This window comes from Equus caballus, chromosome 28, assembly GCF_041296265.1.
Source record: "Equus caballus isolate H_3958 breed thoroughbred chromosome 28, TB-T2T, whole genome shotgun sequence".
Classification (NCBI taxonomy): Eukaryota; Metazoa; Chordata; class Mammalia; order Perissodactyla; family Equidae; genus Equus; species Equus caballus.
The window spans coordinates 47,327,624-47,345,204 of record NC_091711.1 but is presented as its reverse complement, the minus strand read 5'-3'; the positions used below and the strand labels follow the sequence as shown (position 1 = coordinate 47,345,204).

Sequence of the window (17,581 nt, the reverse complement as noted above, 5' to 3'; positions counted from 1 at the left end):
TGCGGAAGTGCTTTGAGAACTGTTGGGGGTCACTAGCGAGCCCACCTGAGTACCGCAGGAATGTCAAGAAGGTTGGCTTTGTAGGATCTGAGGATGCCAGGGGCAGAGGCTTCTTTCTGCTCCAGAGAACTTTCCAGAAGGCATCCCATTGCTGGGATGACAGACACTGGTGGACAATTGATCCTGCCCCTTTCATCTGGGCTGCTCTCCCAGCTCCCTGTCCTGGGCTGTGGTTCATGCACAGTGAATCCCAGATGCATGCCTGGGCCCCTGCCACTGATTGGGTCGGACGGGTGTGCTGGCCTGGAAGGGCCTTGAGCCCCCGTTGGACGCTGAGCTTGGCCCAGCCAGCCATTTAAGGCAGCTCTGGCCAGCTCTGTCCTTCTCTGAGCCTGTGTTGTCAGAACAGGAGGTCCCAGGGCTGGTGGGGATCATCAAGGGCCCAAGGGAGGGCAGGTGGGGGACCACAGGCCAAGAGGAGGGCCCGTGGTGCCGGATCAGCTGGTATGGGGGCCTGGTTGAGACCTTGTGCCAGGACAAGCCTGGCCTACTGTCCTGGGCAGGTCCTTTCCGGTCTTGGCCTCTCCCTCCCAGATGTGGGGGTTGGCTACGACGATCCCCCAGGTCTTCCGGTACGAGGCTCTCATGGTGACCGCCCGCTCTGGGGAGCCGAGTGAGTCATGGGTGACGGGGCGGTTACTCACCGACCACCTGGCTGTGGGGGGGTGGGGGGCGCTCACCACTGTCCTGCCAAGGCTGGGCCTCTTCCCGGCTTTGCCGCTGTGGCTTTATTGGTGGTGCCAACCGCAGTCCCAGAGCCCTGTGGGCATGACCCTGGGGGGGCGTGGTGCTGAATCAGGCCCACTTCCACAGCGTCGCAGCCCATGTAGGGGGCAGAATGGGGCCGTCCGGCTCAGGCGTGGACAGGTCACCCTTGGGAGGAGTAGCTCCCAGCCTGGAAGACTGTGTGTGTCCAGGTGGGGGATGAGCTCTGCTGTGTGGCCTCCAGCAGGTCCGTGGGCTCTCTGGGCCTCAGTCTCCTCATCGATGGCTGGGAGGGAGATCCTTCGGTGGCCAGGTCAGGTCGGGCCCGCACCCTGTTGGGACTTGGAAGCACGTGTGGCTCTGTAGAGTGGTGTGCACACAGAGAGGTGTGAGCGGGGGACCGTGGTAAACTCTCAACCCCCAAGGGACCTCCCCCTCCCCCGCAGCTGGAGATGTACAAATGGAGCCGCTCTGATCACAGAGACTCCAGGAAACCACTGACATGGGGGTGAGACTCATTGACTGCTAGGTAAAGTGGGGAATGGTGCATTCTGGAAGTGACTCCTTTCGAGCCCCTGGATGTAGGGACAGAGGGGCGGGAGGAGAAGGTGGGTCCTCGTAAGCTTCCTCCTGGGGCTGCAGTGGGCTCCACAGCTGTGTATGAGGCCTGCAGGAGAATGACCCATTCTCTAACCAGGTTTCCCATGAGTCCCTGTGAGGCCAAGGGGCCTGATGGAGACCGGGATCCCAGGTCTCCATCCCATTCCTTCTCTTACTGCCTGGGTGCATCCCGTAACCTTAGCTGTGTCCTCTGTACAGTGGGGACCATGAGAACTCAAACCTCCTGGGGGGGTTTGAGAATTCACCAGGCAAGTGCAGAGCTGTGCTCAGCTGGGTGCCTGGTGTACAGTGAGGGCTCAGGAGATGTGGTCATTCTCAGCTATTAGGAGCAGGGAGGCTGGCCATCAGTGACACAGAGGGAGGCTCAGTTGCCGTGTTTGTTCAGGGGGGAGTGATGAACTCTCTAGGGTGTCTCAGAGGGCTTCCTGGAGGAGGTGACATCTAGACAGGATTTTGAAGGATGAATAAGAGTTGCCTAAAAAGGAACATACAAGAGACTCCTAGAAGAAAGAACAACACCCACTGTCAAACATGTTCACCCAGCATTCTTCTCAAGGGAGCCTCACAGCTCTTGCAGAGCTGGGCAGACAGGATGCTGGGGTCCAGCAGAAAGGCCCTTGGCTGAGGTCACCCAGAGCCCAGGGTAACAGTCCCCCTGGCTCTAGGGCCAGCTCCACGCCACCTCTGAGAGGAGATTCTCTCTATGGGAGAATCCAACAGGGAGAAGAGTCCTGGGGTCTCTCGGGGAGGTGCAGGCAGCCGATGGAGGTGCCCTGGGTGGGAGGAGATCACCATGAAGGGAGGTAGTTTTCGAGGCCCGGACTGCACATTGGTTCTGCGTTCGGCTTCTCTGGGGACACCGTGGACACAGGCCCAGCAAATCATGCTCCCTGCCCTGCCCCGTCCACCCCCACTGTGTCCCCTGGAGCCTCACGCCAGCCTTAGGGGGTAGGTGGCCAGGGCTGCACAGCCGAGGGGAGTGCAGACACCTGCTGGGGATCTGGACCAATGCTTTGTGGTCCCACTAGCCTGAGTAGCTCCTGAGGGTGGTGGCAGGGGATGGAATGGGACAGGAAGGGATGGACGTCTTGATATGGAGACGCAGACCCTCTGTCAGCTCAGGATGGGGCGAGTATCCAGAACAGGGCCCCTCCGTGTGGCCTGTGGCCAATCTCCTAACCTCCTGGAGCCTCTCTCCCCCTGGGGCAGATGGGGGGCGGACGTCAGCTGGCTCCCCTGAGGCCTCCAGTTTCTGTGGCCCTGGGTCCGGCTCAGATAGGGTTCAGGCCCCCCCACTCCTCCAGCAAGGGGACAGAAGGCCGGGCGCCCTCCCTTGTCAGATGAAACCCCGGCCCAGGGCTCCCTCAGTCTGATGAAAGGGTCATTGTGTGGTGCGGGCCGCCCGCTGGCCAAGGACAAAACCACCGTTTGTCCTCCTTCCCTAGCTTGGGCTGGGGCCTCCCCTCGAGCAGGCCGCGGGGTGGGGGTGGGCACAGGTGCGCTCCCTCCTCCCTTTCTCCGTCTTCCCTGTCTCCTTCACAGAGCTCTCCACTTGCCTAGGCCCTCTCCCAGTCCTTTCCCCCCTGCAGGGCATCCTCACCTTCTGAGTGGGGAGCCTGCAGCTTGGGCCAGCCCCACTGTTGGCAGGGAGGCAGTGAGCTCTCTGGCCCTGGAGGCATACAAGCAGATGCAGGAGTAAGGGCCAGGGATGCTAGGGAAGGGCTCTGCCTGGAAGGAAGCCAGCACTCATAGGTCCTCTGTGCAAGGCAGCCATGTGGTGTGATTGACCCACTCTATGGATGAGGATGCTGAGGCCCCAGAAGGTCATCCCACAACCTCAGTGGCAGAGCACAGCATGGAGCCTGGAACCCTGCCCACTGAGGCCTCTCCCAGCCTCCAGTGGAGTATATGGCCTCTGAGGTGCTGGGGATGCCACGAGGGGCTCGCTCTGAGTCTGTGAATGCAAGACACTGAAATTCTGCAGCCTCCAGCCTTTGGCGCCACAGACCCTAAAGCCCACCAGCTGCTCAGAGCGGGACCAGGTAGGACGCCCCCCTGACTGGCAAGCAGCTCCCCAGGCATCAGCTGTGGTCTGGAAGAGACTGAGTCAGCATCCCCTGGCAGCCCCATCTCGATGACACCTGTGGACCTCCACCGCTTTCCAGAGATCACCCCCTACCCCACCCCTGCCGTGGCCCTCCCTGCTCCTGACACTTCCCCACATGCCTCCCAGACCAGAGTTATTCCCTATACTGGAGAGTGTGGCGAGGCTGCGAATGGGCCAGGCCCCTGGAGGGAAGGGGCCCTGGGTGGTGTCTCAGCTCACCCTACCTGTAGCAGGTGTCAGTGCTGCCAGGGGGCTGAGTGTCCAGAGCTGGGACTTAGGCCCTCACTGTCCCAAGTGGTGAAACAGATTTAAAAACTCTTTTGAGTGGGAATTCCTCTGGAACCTACTACCATCCCCCAGGCCCTGGACTGGGGGACACAGGGCTTCGCTTTCCACTGCCGGAGGATTGGGGTCCCCTGGAAAGGCCTCCTCTCATGGGGCTGATGTGTGTGCCCCGGCCGGGGTCTGCTTTGCATGTGTTTCCTCCCTGGCTGCCAGAGAAGGGGAGCTTAGCAAGGGCCACCCACTTGGGAGGTAGTGGAGTGGGGAGCGTGAGGGTGGGAGCACCAAGGAACTTTCCAGGTCACGCTCAAGGGGGCTGAGCTCAGATTTGAACCCGGGTCTGTCTGGCTCTTAAGTCTGTGCTGCCTCTTGGAGGGTCCTGCCGATGTGGGATTCCCGCGTCCGGCAGCTCCACTGCCTCTAATTTGCTGCCTGGAGCCTCTCATGGGTTGAGAAACCAACTAATCCAGCTGGTTAGGGTTGTCTGTTGACCAGGAGTCTTGAGGCTCCTGAGCGAGGGCTCTCTCAAGGCCTCAGGGGTGCCTCCAAGTTCAGTTTTGGAGCCAGAGGGGCAGCCTTCCCGGTCGGTGTGGGGGAGCCAAGAGGCCCTCAGGTTCCTGCTGCGGACCCCCTCCTTGCCTGGGCCCTGACCCAAGGGGCTCAGACCAGCCTGAGCAGAGAGAGAAGGTAGCCCCAGCTAGCCAGCTGGGGAGCTCTGTCAGGGCAGCGTGTGTATGATGCTGTATGCTGTGTGCCATGTGCCCTGTGCTGTGGACTCAAGGCAAGCTTGGGGGCAGCCCTCCCCTTCTCTGGGCCTCGGTTTCTCCATCTGGCTGAAGGGCCTAGATGCTCCCAGGGGCCTACCTCTTCCCTCCTCCCCTTCCCGCCAGCCCTCCCCACCGCTCTGAGCTTGCGCTCCACACCCGTGGTGTCTACGGCAGCCCCTGGACCCATTGAACAAAACTAGCCATGTGTGCAGGTATAACTGGGAAGCCCCCGTTACTCCTCCCTCCCTCCCTCCCTCACCATCATTTACACGAAGCCCTGTGGTGCCCACAGCAGGAGCCCCTAACCCACCTGCAATGACGGTGGGCCAGGGAAAACCTCTTACAGAAGGTGACCTCCGACCTGGGTCCTAAAGAATGTGCTGGAGAGAATGGCATCCCTGTTGGAGGGAGGACTGTGGAGTGGGCTGGGGGCTGGGGAGTGGGTGGCAGCCGGTTAGGGTGGGAAGTGAGGTTGGGTGGTGGCGGGGGCATCGGCCCCAGGCCTGGTGAGCTGCAGCAGGTTTTAAGCAGGGCAGGGATGGGCAGCTTCCTCCTGAGCTAAGAAAGACCCTCTGGGTCGGGACCAGCAGTGGGGGAGATGGGAAGAGGCTGGTCTCAGATAGAGGGCCTGGGCCCCTGGCGGCTGAGGAGAGGGGACAGATTTCAGGATCTACAGGGCTCGTGGGTGGCTGAGTGTGGGAGGGAGGCACTGTCCCACGCAAGCTCTGAGAGGCCAGACCTGTGGTTGTGTGTTGACCGCTGTCCTCTCAGTGCCCAGCGCAGCACTGGGCACTCCGTGGGAGCCCAGTAGCCGCATGTCGGATGGTTGGATGATGCTTGTGTGTCTGGGGCCCAGTGAGGCCCACTGACCTGGTCAGGGCCTACTGCTCAGTGGTGGCAGAGGCCTCTGGGCCCCAGATGTGCTGGCCCCGGCAGGTGCAGTCTGGCACAGTGGATGGGCTGGGGGCCTGACTCAGGCCCTCCCAGGGTGACTTCACTGCTGGCAGAGTGTGCTGGGAATTTCCAGGTGCTGCTGACACGCCCCTTCTAGAAGGCGCCAGATCCATCCCTTGCAGTCCCCATCTTCCCGGGGCCAGTTCTATGTGCCCATGCGCCCATATCAGGCCCTGGAGTGGGCTGAAATGCTGGCTTGGCCACACCCATGGACCGAGCCCCTGTCACTGCTCCGGCAGGGTCATCACTGCCTTGGTGGCACTGCCCTGGGGGTGGAGCATGGTGTCTGGCATGCCCAGCTTCCTTTCCTGAGCCTCAGGCCCATGAAATAGGCTGGGGTGCCAGGCAGCCAGTCCATGGAGGGTGCTCAAGGAGTATGCATGGAGGGGGCGACAGGGCCAGGAGCCCAGGGCTGGCCTTGGAAGGCTGGAAGGCTGCTTGGGACCCTGCGCCACCTCGGTCAAGGCCTGGGGTCCATGAGCCCAGGGAGGTCTTCTGAAGGTGCTGGCCCCTGTAAGCACTCACCACACTGTTTAGGTCCTCACAGCCAGGGGTTGGGTGTGCTGTTCCTGGGGGAGTGAGCACGCTGTCCTCCAAGGCATCCAAGCTGAGGCTCTTGGCTAGGAGGCCCTGGTGGCCCAGAAATTCTTGGCTAGAGCAGCCCCAGGCAGTGGGCTGCTTAAAAAGTGAGATGGATGGTGAGGGAGCTGGGCCCAGGGAGTCCTGGCTCCGAGGGGGTCCCCAGCTTTGTTGAGAGCAGAGGGCAGAGCCATAGAGCTGGGGAGAGCCTGGACGGGGCTTATATTCCACCCTGAGGTCCTGAGTGGCCCAGGCAGGCCCCCACCCCCATCTCTTCCTGGAAGAGGGACGCTCCAGGATGCTGGCCCTGCCCTGCAGGCTGCACAGAGCTGATGGCTCACTGTCCACTGTCCTCAGGGTCTTGGCCCCCAAATCTGCTGCTCAGACTGTGCCCAGAGTAGCCAGGAAGGCCCAGGCGCTGGCTAAGCCACGAGGTGCCCAGACTCCCAGACTGGCCGTGGGCCAGTGGGGCCTGCCAGCTTCCTCCCACCTGTTCTGCCTGCCTGTTCGTCCATCCGTCTGTCCTGAGGTTTCAGATTGGCGTCCTGGTCACCCAGGCCTGCAAGGCGCCCCCGCGTCTGACAGATCTGGGGCATCGGGGCTGAGGCCAAGGCCGGGGCTAGGGTCTCATCCCTGCCGGGGCCTCAGCTCGATGTGTGGCCTCAGGTGCCGTGGCACCTCTGGCGTTAGTGTCCCCATCTGTCCCATGGGAAGCAAGGAGAGAGGTCAGGGGTAAGGCCTAGGGGAAGTCCAGGGCTCAGCAGAGGGTGCAGGAAGCATGGCCGTGGCCTGGCCAGACAGGTGGTGCTGAATCTCAGCCCCCAACGGCCTCGTTGGGAGCCTGGCATAGATGCGACCATGCTGGGAGGCGGGAAGGGAGAGCAGAAGAGAGACTGGGTGGGCTTCTTGGAGGAGGAGGCACCAAGCTGGGCCTTGAATCTTGCCTGGCTGCTGGAAGGGGGAGGGTGCCCCTAGAGGGGGAGTTGCTAGTTCAGTGTGGCTAAAGCCCAGGACTGTCAACATTGGCCCTAGATGCCCAGCAGAGGTCTGGAAGTTTCTGAGGTCAGAGGTCAATGTCCTGAGGTTTTGGGGTCACAATGACTGGGTGAGGTCCTGATTCACAGATCTGACAGATGTGGGGGCTGAATGGACCCCCCCAGCCCTCTGTGCCCCCTCAGCCACAAGCTCCCTGTGGCACTGAGGGGTGTGGAGGAGCCCTGGCTGGGCTTGCTTACCTCTGGCAGCCTCAGCCCTGCCCAAGACCCCCTGCCCACCACCTGCTTTCTCCTAGGCTGCGTGGTTTCTCCCCAGGGTGGGGTCCCAGGATACCAGGCCAGGAATGCCAGCTATGTAGGGAGGGTGGGCGGGCAGCTGACCGCCGGGGGCGCGAGGGAGCAGGCGGACGCTCTGCTCTCTTCCCTGGGAACACTGCGGGCAGCGAGCTGAGCGGAGCAGTGGCCTGGAAAGATTGCAGCAGGCAGGACCCACGGTGGAGGCAGCCGGCCTGTGGGAGACCCAGCCTACAAGCAGGGACAGTTCACCCCATTGGACAGATGGGTAAACTGAGGCTCCAGGAGGCCAGCGAGAGTCAGCAGTGGAGCAGAACTCGAACTCAGGACCTCAGACCCAGGGAGCGCCCTTTCAGATGCAGCTACAGGTACCTAGGTTGTTGCCTCAGCCCCTCACTGTGCAGACAGGAAATAGGCCTGGGCGGGCCAGGAGGGGCAGGGGGATGGGTTCATTTCCCAGCTGGGCCCCTTCCTGCCTCTGGCCTCTCTCTTTGCCTCCTTTTGGGACACCCTCAGCCCTGCCCAGCACTCACGAAGCTCTCTCCTGGGTGTTCTCTCGCATCCTCAGTTTCCTTATCTATGCAGTGGGATAGCAAGACCCACCCTGAAGAGCCGCCCTGGGGATGGAGTGGGACAGGGTGGGGGACGCCGCTCAGGAAGGGTGGTCTTCTTGGCCTGTCCCTCTCCCGCAGGTGCAGGCCTTGTGTCCGGGCAGGTGAGGGGACAGGTGGGATGGCCAGGGTGGGCTGTGATCAAACCTGCCCTCTGCACACATCTCCCCGACCCGCCATTGCCCCATTGGGTCCAGGTTCTTCCCAGCCCAGGGCAGCAGAGGGAGAAGCCATTCGCCAAAAGAGGGCTGACTGTCCCCTATTTTCAGATGAGAAGACAGACTCAGAGCAGCCTGGGTTGGCCTTCCCGAGGTCTGGGGCTGTCCTTGAGCCCCATGCTTCCCACAGCGCTGGGCCTAGAACCCCAGCAGGGGGGACGGAGATGAGCAGATTCAAGGAAGACCAGAGGTGGGACAGGTGGCCTGAGTGCCACCAGGCCCTCGCGCCAGCTATGTCCAGCTCTGACCCATCTGTTCTGGTCTGTCCTATCCCATCCCACAGAAGAGGGCTGTGGGGACCCTGCTGGTGCCAAGCTCTGGCACTGTGACAGTGGCTTGGGGGGGTCTGCAGAGTGACCCCAGACCTGGAAGACATTCTTACCCCCGTTTGGCAGGCAGGAGCACTGAGGCCACCACTAGCCCCCACCCCCCACTCTGCCCCATGGGACTCTGCTGGGCTCCAGAGCCAGAGAGGAGCTTCCTCTGGCCCATTGGTGGCTGGAAAGCTCTGGGCCAGCCCCTGTCCACCTGAGGGGGAGGCTGGCAGAGACAGACTTGGGTGGGCGTGGGGGCCAGGTGCTGCCCTCCCAGGTATTTGCTGAGTTACTTCCTGGACAAGTGGACCCAGGCCCGCCTCCCTGGCTGATCGCAGATAATTAGAACATTCTTCAAATATTTTGCCCGAGGATGCCCGAGAAGGAAGAATTGCAAAGAGCCCCAGGCCAGGAGCGTGGGCTGGAGGAGCTCAGGGCATCTGGGCAGCCGCGGCCAGGGCCAGGGATGGGGGCCCGGAGGGAGGCCAGGCATCCAGCCCAACTTGGCCAGCTTGTCCCCACCTCCCAGGGAGCTGGGGCTGGGGTGGGGGCTCACATCCAACATCAGCCCAGGGCTTGGTTGGGTGCTGGACAGTGTTGGGGATCCCCACTGTGGGGAGCCCACAGCTGGTGTCCCAAATGGCATTAGGAAAAGCCTGAGTGGCTCAGGCATAAAGTCCTGGCTCCCTGGGGTCCAGTGGGTGGGTGGGCCTCCTGGAGGAGGGTGTCTGCAGTGGGGAGGTCAGCAGGCCTGGGAGGAGGGCGTGTCGGGAAGGAGGACGGGCTGAGAGAAGGTGCAGAGGGGGAACACAGAGTGAGTGACTGGGGTGAGCCTGGGGCCCACCTCGTGGCTGACACCCACGGCCTGGGCCCATGAGGAGCAGCCCAGGCTGGGGCTCAGAGGCCTGGCTCAGACAGGCCCAGGGGCTGCCATCCTGTTGGTGTTGGGTGGGTGGGAGGGGCAGGCTGGGGGGTGGGTGGCCCCAGAGGGCAGAGGGGACCTGGTGTGCTGCCAGTGCTCATCATGGCTGACCTGCCCAATGGTGGTACATGCTACCTGGGGAGGGGGAGGGAAGGAGGGCCCACGTCCTCTAGTGACCCCCTGCCAACTCCTGTGGCTGGGCAGGGGCATGGGAGGGGTCCGGGATGTTGAGGCGCAGCCGGCTCAGTCATGAGGTCCGGGTTATGGGAAGTACTTGGATCCTGCGCCTCCCCCATGGAGGGCTGCCCCCATCCTCGCCTAGGGAACACTCCCAGGGTTCTGTGGTTGGTTTGGGGCAGGGGCTGCTCCAACCTAGAAACCTGGGGGTGGGAGTGGGCTGCGTTAGAGCTGGTGGGGAGCTCGGGGCCGGGCCGGTGGGAGTCCCTGCCCTGGTGAGGCCGTTTGCCCTCCACTGGGGCATCTCTCTCCCTCCCGGGATGTGGTTTGTGAGGTCAGTTGTTGGGGAATTTGTAGGAGAAACAAGATGCTGAGGTGGAGGTGCCTGGCTCCTGCGGCCTCCTCGGGACACGCGGCCACATCCGTGGCTGTAGTTTTATGGCCCTGCGGACAGATCAGATGGCTCGAGGCTTCCTCTGGGTCTGAGAGGTTTGTTCTGTCACGTGGCCCTGGGCTGGCGTGACACCATTTCTCTCGGGTTTTTTCATCAGAAAGACACGGCTTTTCCTGTCACTGGCAATGCCAGTGGATCAATGGCCTTTCGAGGGCTACTTTGGGGTGGCTTTACCCCCATAACCCTCATCGTCACCCTGCCCACCCACCCCAGGTTCAAGGGCTAAGCCTTCATAGGGAAGGCTGACGTTTTCTCAGCCGTATGTAGAGTGGGAATAAAAGCTGATTTTATCAACCTGTAGCAGTCTGAGTGAAAACAGGGCACGCCATGACTGCCCCCAGCGGCCCACCTGCCCAGCCCGCAGCCTCAGCCCCACGGAGGAGGTCCCAGCTGCCTCGGTCTGCTCTCTGCTCGAGCTGGGGTCAGATGTGTCTGAGCTGCACGCATTCCCCTCGCTCACTCATCCGTCTATCATTCATTCACTCCTTCCACGAGGACCACCGAGGGTCAGGCGCAGCACACAGTGAGGAATAAGACAGGCCCTTGCTGTCCTGGAGCCCCGGGGCTGGCCTGTCTGGGGAGAGTTGGTGACCCAGCCCCTGGCCTGAGGGACTCCTTCCAGCCTGGTGCAAGTTGGGGCCCTCCTTCAGGAGCACCCCAGGGAAGGCCCTCCAATGCAGCTCACCCCCAAATGCAGCCTCCTGCCCCTAGGGACCAATGGGGAAGATGGCTCTCCAGGTGGACAGGTGACCACCCCCAACTGTCTGTGAGGCAGGACAGGGGGTAATAAGGCACTGACCAGCTGGGGCGGGAGGTGTGGGTCTCAGCCCCTGCTCCCCTCCCTCCCTCCCTGAGCTATGGGCCAGGTGGTTAGACCTTTCTGGACCTCTGGTTCTTATTCTGAAGGAATAATAATAATAATAATAATTATTATTATAACACTTGCCTCCCCACTGAGGGGACCTCTTAGCCAAGCATCCAGCACACAGTAGGTGCTCACTCTGCCTTAAGCCTCTAAGAACTCTGAACAGCATGAGAGATTTAGGTTAGACTCCTGGCTACTGGGACAGGCTTCCAGAGTGGTTACACCCTGAATGGAGCAGGGCGTCCTATGCGGAGATGGGGGGGCGACGGGATGGCTTTAGTTCTGGGCGTAGGGGACACCCTGGCCCCCCATCCCACTCCTCTCTGGGCCTCAGAGTCACCGACTGTAAGGTAACCCACGTGTTATCCCTCAAGGGTGTTGGAGGAGGGAGGCTGCCCCGAGGAGCCCCCAAGCCGGGCCTTGGCAGGAGTGGATCTAGGCCTGGATGAGGGTCTTAGCTACAGTGGCCATGGCCCAGAGCCGGGTCCCCTCCCAGCCTTGTGCAGCACCAGGAGAAGCTGCCTGTTGGGGCCTGGCCCCGCTGCTGGGCCCAGCTCGTCTGGGCTGAGGCATGGCCAGCAGGTGGGCAGCTCTGCACCCTGGCCCCAAGTGCTGGCTGGGACACAGGCTGAGGGCAGGAGGGCACCACCTGGCACAGCCTCACTGGTGCAGGGCCCCTCCGCCCCACAGCCCCCGGGTCTCCTGTCCCCTCCCTCCTCACCCCCCTGGGAGCCGCTGAAACAGCCCGGCTCCTTTATTTGGGGTTCACAGAGGCCGAGAGCCCAGTGGAGACCGGCTGGCAACATCTGTGGACCGAGTCCAGGCAGGAAAGAGGGCAGGTGGGCAGCCAGGCCCACAGCGCTGCCAGGTGGGTAGTCTGGCACCTGGCCAATGCCGCAGCAAAGGTCCTGCCTTCTTGGCCACTTCTGTACCCATCTGTCACCTGGCATTGGTCACCTTGCCCCTCACCTCCGCTGCAGCCCCCTCGTCCTAGGGGGACCCAATCCTCTTGGGACCACTCTGGCAGGAAGGAAGATCTTCCTGCTGTCCTGTGGTGGCCCCCTTCCTTGCATGGTGCCTGGCTCGAACCCAGTGCCAAGAAACACTGCCGGCCCTCTGCTGGCCTCACTGCCCTCTGGTCTGGGACTGGAGGGGTCTGTCAACAGACCCTGGGGATGAGGCTGGAGCTTCGTGTCTGCAGGAACCTGAAGCCCCTTCTCCTCCCAGCTCCCTTTGGGACTGGTCCAGGCCAGGGGTGAGGAAAGTTTCCAGACTGTCAGCTTTGCCCACTCCTCCTGGCATCTTGCCTGTGTCCCAAGGCCCCTGAATAGCACAAGGGGATGAGCCCGAAACAGAATTTTCCATGGAGAAGGTCAGCGGCTGAACGCGAGTGCCCCGCCCGGCCTCTCTGTGCTCACAGGCCGTCCAGAGCCTCCGGCCCTCCCCTCCGGGGCACCTGGGCGGGCCGCTGCGGCTGGAAGCTGCCCAGAAGTTCTTCCTGCTTTGGGGAGACGGCTGGGCCCACCCTGCGGGGCAGCTGGCTGAGAGTGCCCACAGCGTGCCCTCACCCCCAAACTGCCAATTATCCTGGGATGCTGCCTCTGCCCACCCACTTTTCTCCAGAGCACCAGTTATTTCGTTGTTATATATTTTTGCCTTTTCTCCCACACTGATGGTTTCCTAATGAGGGCCAGTGTGGATTGCCTATATCTTCAGCCCCCTCCCCTCTAGGTGAAGGAGCAGTGTGGGCAAGGCTGGGGGTGGCAGCCAGGCCTGCTCAGGGAGGGCAGTGGTCAGACTGGCTATGCACATGCGGGCTGTGGGGGAGATGATGGACAGGGTGGCCGAGACGGGTCACCAGACCTTGAACGCTGGCCACAGAAGCCGTCCACAAACCCAATGAATGAGTGAGTGACCTGGAGGATTTTAAGCAAGGGAAGGACGTAAGCTGTGTCTTGAGAAGGAAGAGTCGGCGTTGTGTCCTGCTCCAGGCTGGCTTCTAGTATTCGTAGTGCACCTGCTGTGTGCGCTGGTCTGAGTCTCGTGCTGCCTCCATCTGAGTTCTGGAAGCAGAGACAGGGCTCCGAGCCGGGCTGTGCGGCCTCAGGCGGGTTCCCTGGCCTCTCTGCACTCCAGTCTGCACCCCTGTGATGTGAGGATGGCCAGGCTCACCATTCCAGGAGAGAATTGAGGCACAGCTGAGGCCCATGTTGGCCAGGGTTGGTGCTCAGGTGGGATCCTTTGATATCATCAGGGGAAAAATCTCCACGTTCTAAGGGAGACAGTTTTGAAACGACTTCTGAATTATCGACCTATCTGGTTATTTATGCTCCTGGCACAAAATCCAGTGTAACTCTCCTCTCTGATGCCTTTGCTTCCCTTTAATCTGTGCGCTGGCATGCTGTGGGGTGTGGGGGGGCTCTCATCCCCTCTACTCCATCAGCCCCTCACTCCCCTGGGGAAGCATACAGGCCAGTACAAGCCGGGTACCTGCTGCACAAGTTCCCTCTCGTCCCCTCGCACTGATCCCACCTATGGCCCGGGGTGTAGACGTGCTATGTATAGCTAGAATTTTTTAAAATTGTGGTTAAATACACATAACATAAAATCTACCACTTCAACCATTTTAAAGTGTACAATTCAGTGGCATTTAGTACATTCACGATGTTGTGTCACCGTCACCTCTATCTGGTTCTGTAACTTTCTCATCCCACCAGATGGAAATTCCACACCCATTAAGCAGTCACTCCCATTCCGCCTCCTCCAGCCCCTGGCAGCCGCCAGCTCCTTTCTGACTCTGTGGATTTGCCTTTGCTGGCCATTGCATATAGGCGGAATCGTACAACATGTGGTCTTTTGTGGCTGGTTCCTTTCACTTAGCATAATGCTTTTGAGGTTCATCCATGTGGCATGTATCCATGCTTCATTCCTTTTTTATAGCCAAATAATATTCCTCAGTGTGGACAGATCACATTCCGTTAATGTGTTCATCCGCTGATGGACATTGTGTTATTTCCTCCTTTTGGCTGTTGGGACTAGCACTGCTACGAACGTTTGTGTATAAGTTTTTCTTTGAACACCTGTCTTCAGTCCCTTTGGATAGATACCAAGGACTGGAATTGCTGGATCCTATGACAATTCTATGTTTAACTTTTGGGGGAACTCCCCAACTGTTGTCCACAGCGGCTGCACCATTTCACATTCCCATCAGGAATGCACGAAGGTTCCCATTTCCCCACACTCTCGCCAGCACGCGCTATTTTCCATCATTTTGATTACAGCAGTCCTAGTGGATGTGAGGTGGCCCCTCACCATGGTTCTGATTTGCATGTCCCTAATGATGAGTGATGTTTAGGGTCTTTGCTTGTGGTCATTGCTGTTTGTTTCTCTTCTTTGGAGAAATGTCTATTTAAGTCCTTTGCCCGTTTTTAAGTTAGGTTGTCTTTTTGTTATTGAGTTGTAAGAGCTCTTTTAGACGTAATCTTTGAGTATTCACTCATTCATTCCTTCATCCATCCCACAAACACTCATGGATGGCTACACAGGTTAGGCCAGGTGGCCCCAGAGTCAGCTTAGACCTGGCACTGCCCTCGAGGGGCTCACCGTCTGATGGGGAGGCTGGGTGTGGAAGCAGTGACCGTGAGACCAGGGGTGAGGTCAGCACATGACAGACAAGTACCTAGTGTGTGTCCTCGATGCCTGGGGTCGAGGGGTTTGAGCCCCCTGGGGCTTGCACTTGACCCTGGAAAGGAAGTATAGTTTGCCAGACAGAGAAAGCGGGGGAGAGGTACGTCCCAGGCAGAGCGACCAGCACAAGCAAAGGTGACTGGGTCATCAGAGGCCAGATCCCGGAGGCCTCCCATTCTAGTAAAGGAGCTTGGGGAGCTTGGGTGGGCTCTGAGCAGGGGAGTGACAGTCAGATCTGGGTGCTGGTGGGAGCTGAGGTGGCCTGCTTGGAGGCGGGAGACCTGGGCTGCAACGATCTGTTTCTACCCCCAGGGTCCATCCCAAGCCCGACCAAAGGGCCCCGATTCAGACCCCACTTATCCGAGCTCCTGCCCCCAGCAGGCGCTCTGACCCCGGGCAGTGGGGGCTTTGCAGCCTTGAGCTGCTGGAAGAATTTGGGAATTTGGAGCGTGCTTTCAGCCTCCAGGATCCAAAGCGCCTGGACCTGCGGCCTGGAGGCTGGTGCCCAGCAGGGTTCCCATCCATCTCATTTCCCCGGGTCAGCTTTCTGAGGCTCTACAATTACTTTGGGCTGAATTCTCCAGATTCCAGCCCGCTCCCAGCCCCACCCGCCCAGATGCTCTTCCTCCACGCCAGCCTCGGGCGTTTCTGCCCATTGTGCCCGTGGGAGACCCAGGGGGATCTTGGCCAGATTAGCGGCGGGGCAGGCGGGTGGTGGGGATTGAGTGTCTGTTGGGGCGTCCTGGGCGCAGCACGTGCTGTGGGCTCACACCACACGGGGACTTTCCCAGCTGGCTGTGGGTGCTCAGCTGCCCTGGAAAAACACTGACTGGTTTCTCTCAAGGAAGGGGCTGGCAGGCAGTGGTAGAAGGAGGGAACTCACTGCCCTGGGAGGCCAGGGCCTTGGGCGTCAGCTCTGGGGAGCCCCTGGTGGTCTCCCCCACTCTTGCCTTTTGCCCCCTCTCTAAGCAGACGCAGTCTGTTGCTTGGAAGCCAGGTGTTGCTTTGAGAGCCAGCTGTTGCCCAAAGGTCTGCTGAAGCGAGCGCCCCCTCCTTGCAGGCGGCTGCGCCTTCTCCTCCAGGTGCTCAAGACCCCATAGTTGGTGCAGCTTCTATGGAAAACAGTCGGCAGTTCCTCAAAAAGCTAAACAAACCACCTTAGGACTCGGCAACTCCACTCCTAGGCATATGCCCCAAAGAGCTGACAACAGAGACTCAAACAAAACTTGTGCATACATGTCGCGGGCAGCACTATTCACAACAAAGGTAGGAGCAACCCAAATGTCTGCCTGTGATGGATGGATAAAGAGAATGTGGTCTCTGCAGACAATGGAATATTATTTGGCCATAAAAAGGAACAGAGTACATACTGATTCATGCTACAATGTGGATCAACTGTGAAAACATGATACTAAGTGAAAGAACCTGGACATGGAAGGTCACGTAGTGTGTGATTGCATTGGTATGAAACGGCCAGAATAGGCAAATCCGAAGGAACAGAAAGCAGAGCGGTGGTTGCTGGGGGCTGGGGGAGAAGAAAATGGGAGCCACCGCTAACCCCCGCTGGTGTGGGGTTTCTTTTCGGGGTGGTGACAATATCTTGGAACTTAGTAGGGGTGGTGGTTGTACAACATGTGAATATACTCCATGCTGCGGAACCGTACCCTTTAAAATGGTGAACTTTATGTTATGTGAATTTCACCTTGTTAAACAAACAAACCATCATGCGATAACATGTCCCGTAAAGAGGGAGTGAGCCTGGCGAGTGCCCTCCTGTCCCGGCCTCAGTCCCTGGGGGTTGCCAGGAGATTCAGTACCAGGCACCCTCCCCAGTCCCACTGAGGATACCATGTTGTAATAAAGCTCACTGCTCAGCCCAGCACACAGTAGGTGCTCAATTCACATCAGCTCCTGTTTCCTCCTCTAAGTGCACCCAGTCATCCAGAAATGAGTGACCGATAACAGCAGCTGTGCCTGTGTGCGCAGCCCTTCTCCCCAGTTCTCTGATCTGAGCCCGTGTGGTGGTGGGGTCAGGTGTTTTATACCCCATTTCATGGATTTGGAAAGTGAGGCTCAGAAAAGTTGAGTGCCTTCCCAAGGTCACACGTGGGCTGCAGCTAGAGTCAGGACTCGGTGGGCTTGTGGCGAGTCTGCTCAGACGCCTGCCTGGCCCAGGCACCTGGGGGTGGAGGGAAAGGGAGCAAGGGGTCTACAGATGATGGGAAAGCGCCCCCTGTGGAGTTGGGGTTTGCTGTTCAGGGGCCACTGTGGACAGTCCGAGTTGATGGCTGTCAAATCCTAGGTGGGTTATCACGTCCCGGAAGGAAGGGTCCATGTCTGATTCAGAGGTGTAGGGAGCCGTGGTTCTTGCAATCCTGTAGGACTAGCAGTTGGCAGGCCTTGTGATTCCACGGTTCTTGCGAGTCCCGGGCTGAGGGGGCGTGGGTGTGTGTGCCTTTCCAGGCCGGGATCACACGTGTGAGTCAAAGGAATATGGCCCCTTGAGGGCTGGGATCTGTGCTTTGTTCCCTGGTGGGCACAGCTTGGCCTGTGGCAGGCCCCTAGAACACACTGGCCCACTGAGCCTGAGTCGGGAGGGCCTTGCCTGGCCATCTCACCCTGTCCTCTCCCCTCTCTGCAGAGCGCTGTCGTCTGTCGTGGCCCTGGGCGCCAACATCATCTGCAACAAGATTCCTGGCTTGGCCCCGCGGCAGCGCGCCATCTGCCAGAGCCGGCCCGATGCCATCATCGTGATTGGGGAGGGGGCGCAGATGGGCATCAACGAGTGCCAGTACCAGTTCCGCTTTGGACGCTGGAACTGCTCCGCCCTCGGCGAGAAGACTGTCTTCGGGCAAGAGCTCCGAGTAGGTAAGGGCGCCTCTGGGATCCGGGGGACCCCGCGTCGGGGCTTCGGGGACCAGGGCCAGTACCAGGCCACCCACCACCCACTGAAGGCCAGGCCAGGCCAC

At 60.1% G+C, this 17,581-nt stretch overlaps 1 protein-coding gene across 5 annotated transcripts in view; it reads left to right on the top strand.

Moving 5' to 3' along the window:
* The window catches only part of WNT7B (Wnt family member 7B), a 50,867-nt gene that overhangs the window by 7,313 nt on the left and 25,973 nt on the right, over nucleotides 1-17,581 (top strand). For 2 of the 5 annotated variants that reach the window (XM_005606783.4, XM_023631166.2), the window contains exon 2: nucleotides 17,254-17,480. In XM_005606783.4, the coding sequence (XP_005606840.1) occupies nucleotides 17,254-17,480 (227 nt within the window). Of the gene's footprint in view, nucleotides 1-7,513; nucleotides 7,733-17,253; nucleotides 17,481-17,581 lie in introns of those variants that run through there. The other 3 variants (XM_070253618.1, XM_070253620.1, XM_023631165.2) reach the window with 3 other exon arrangements.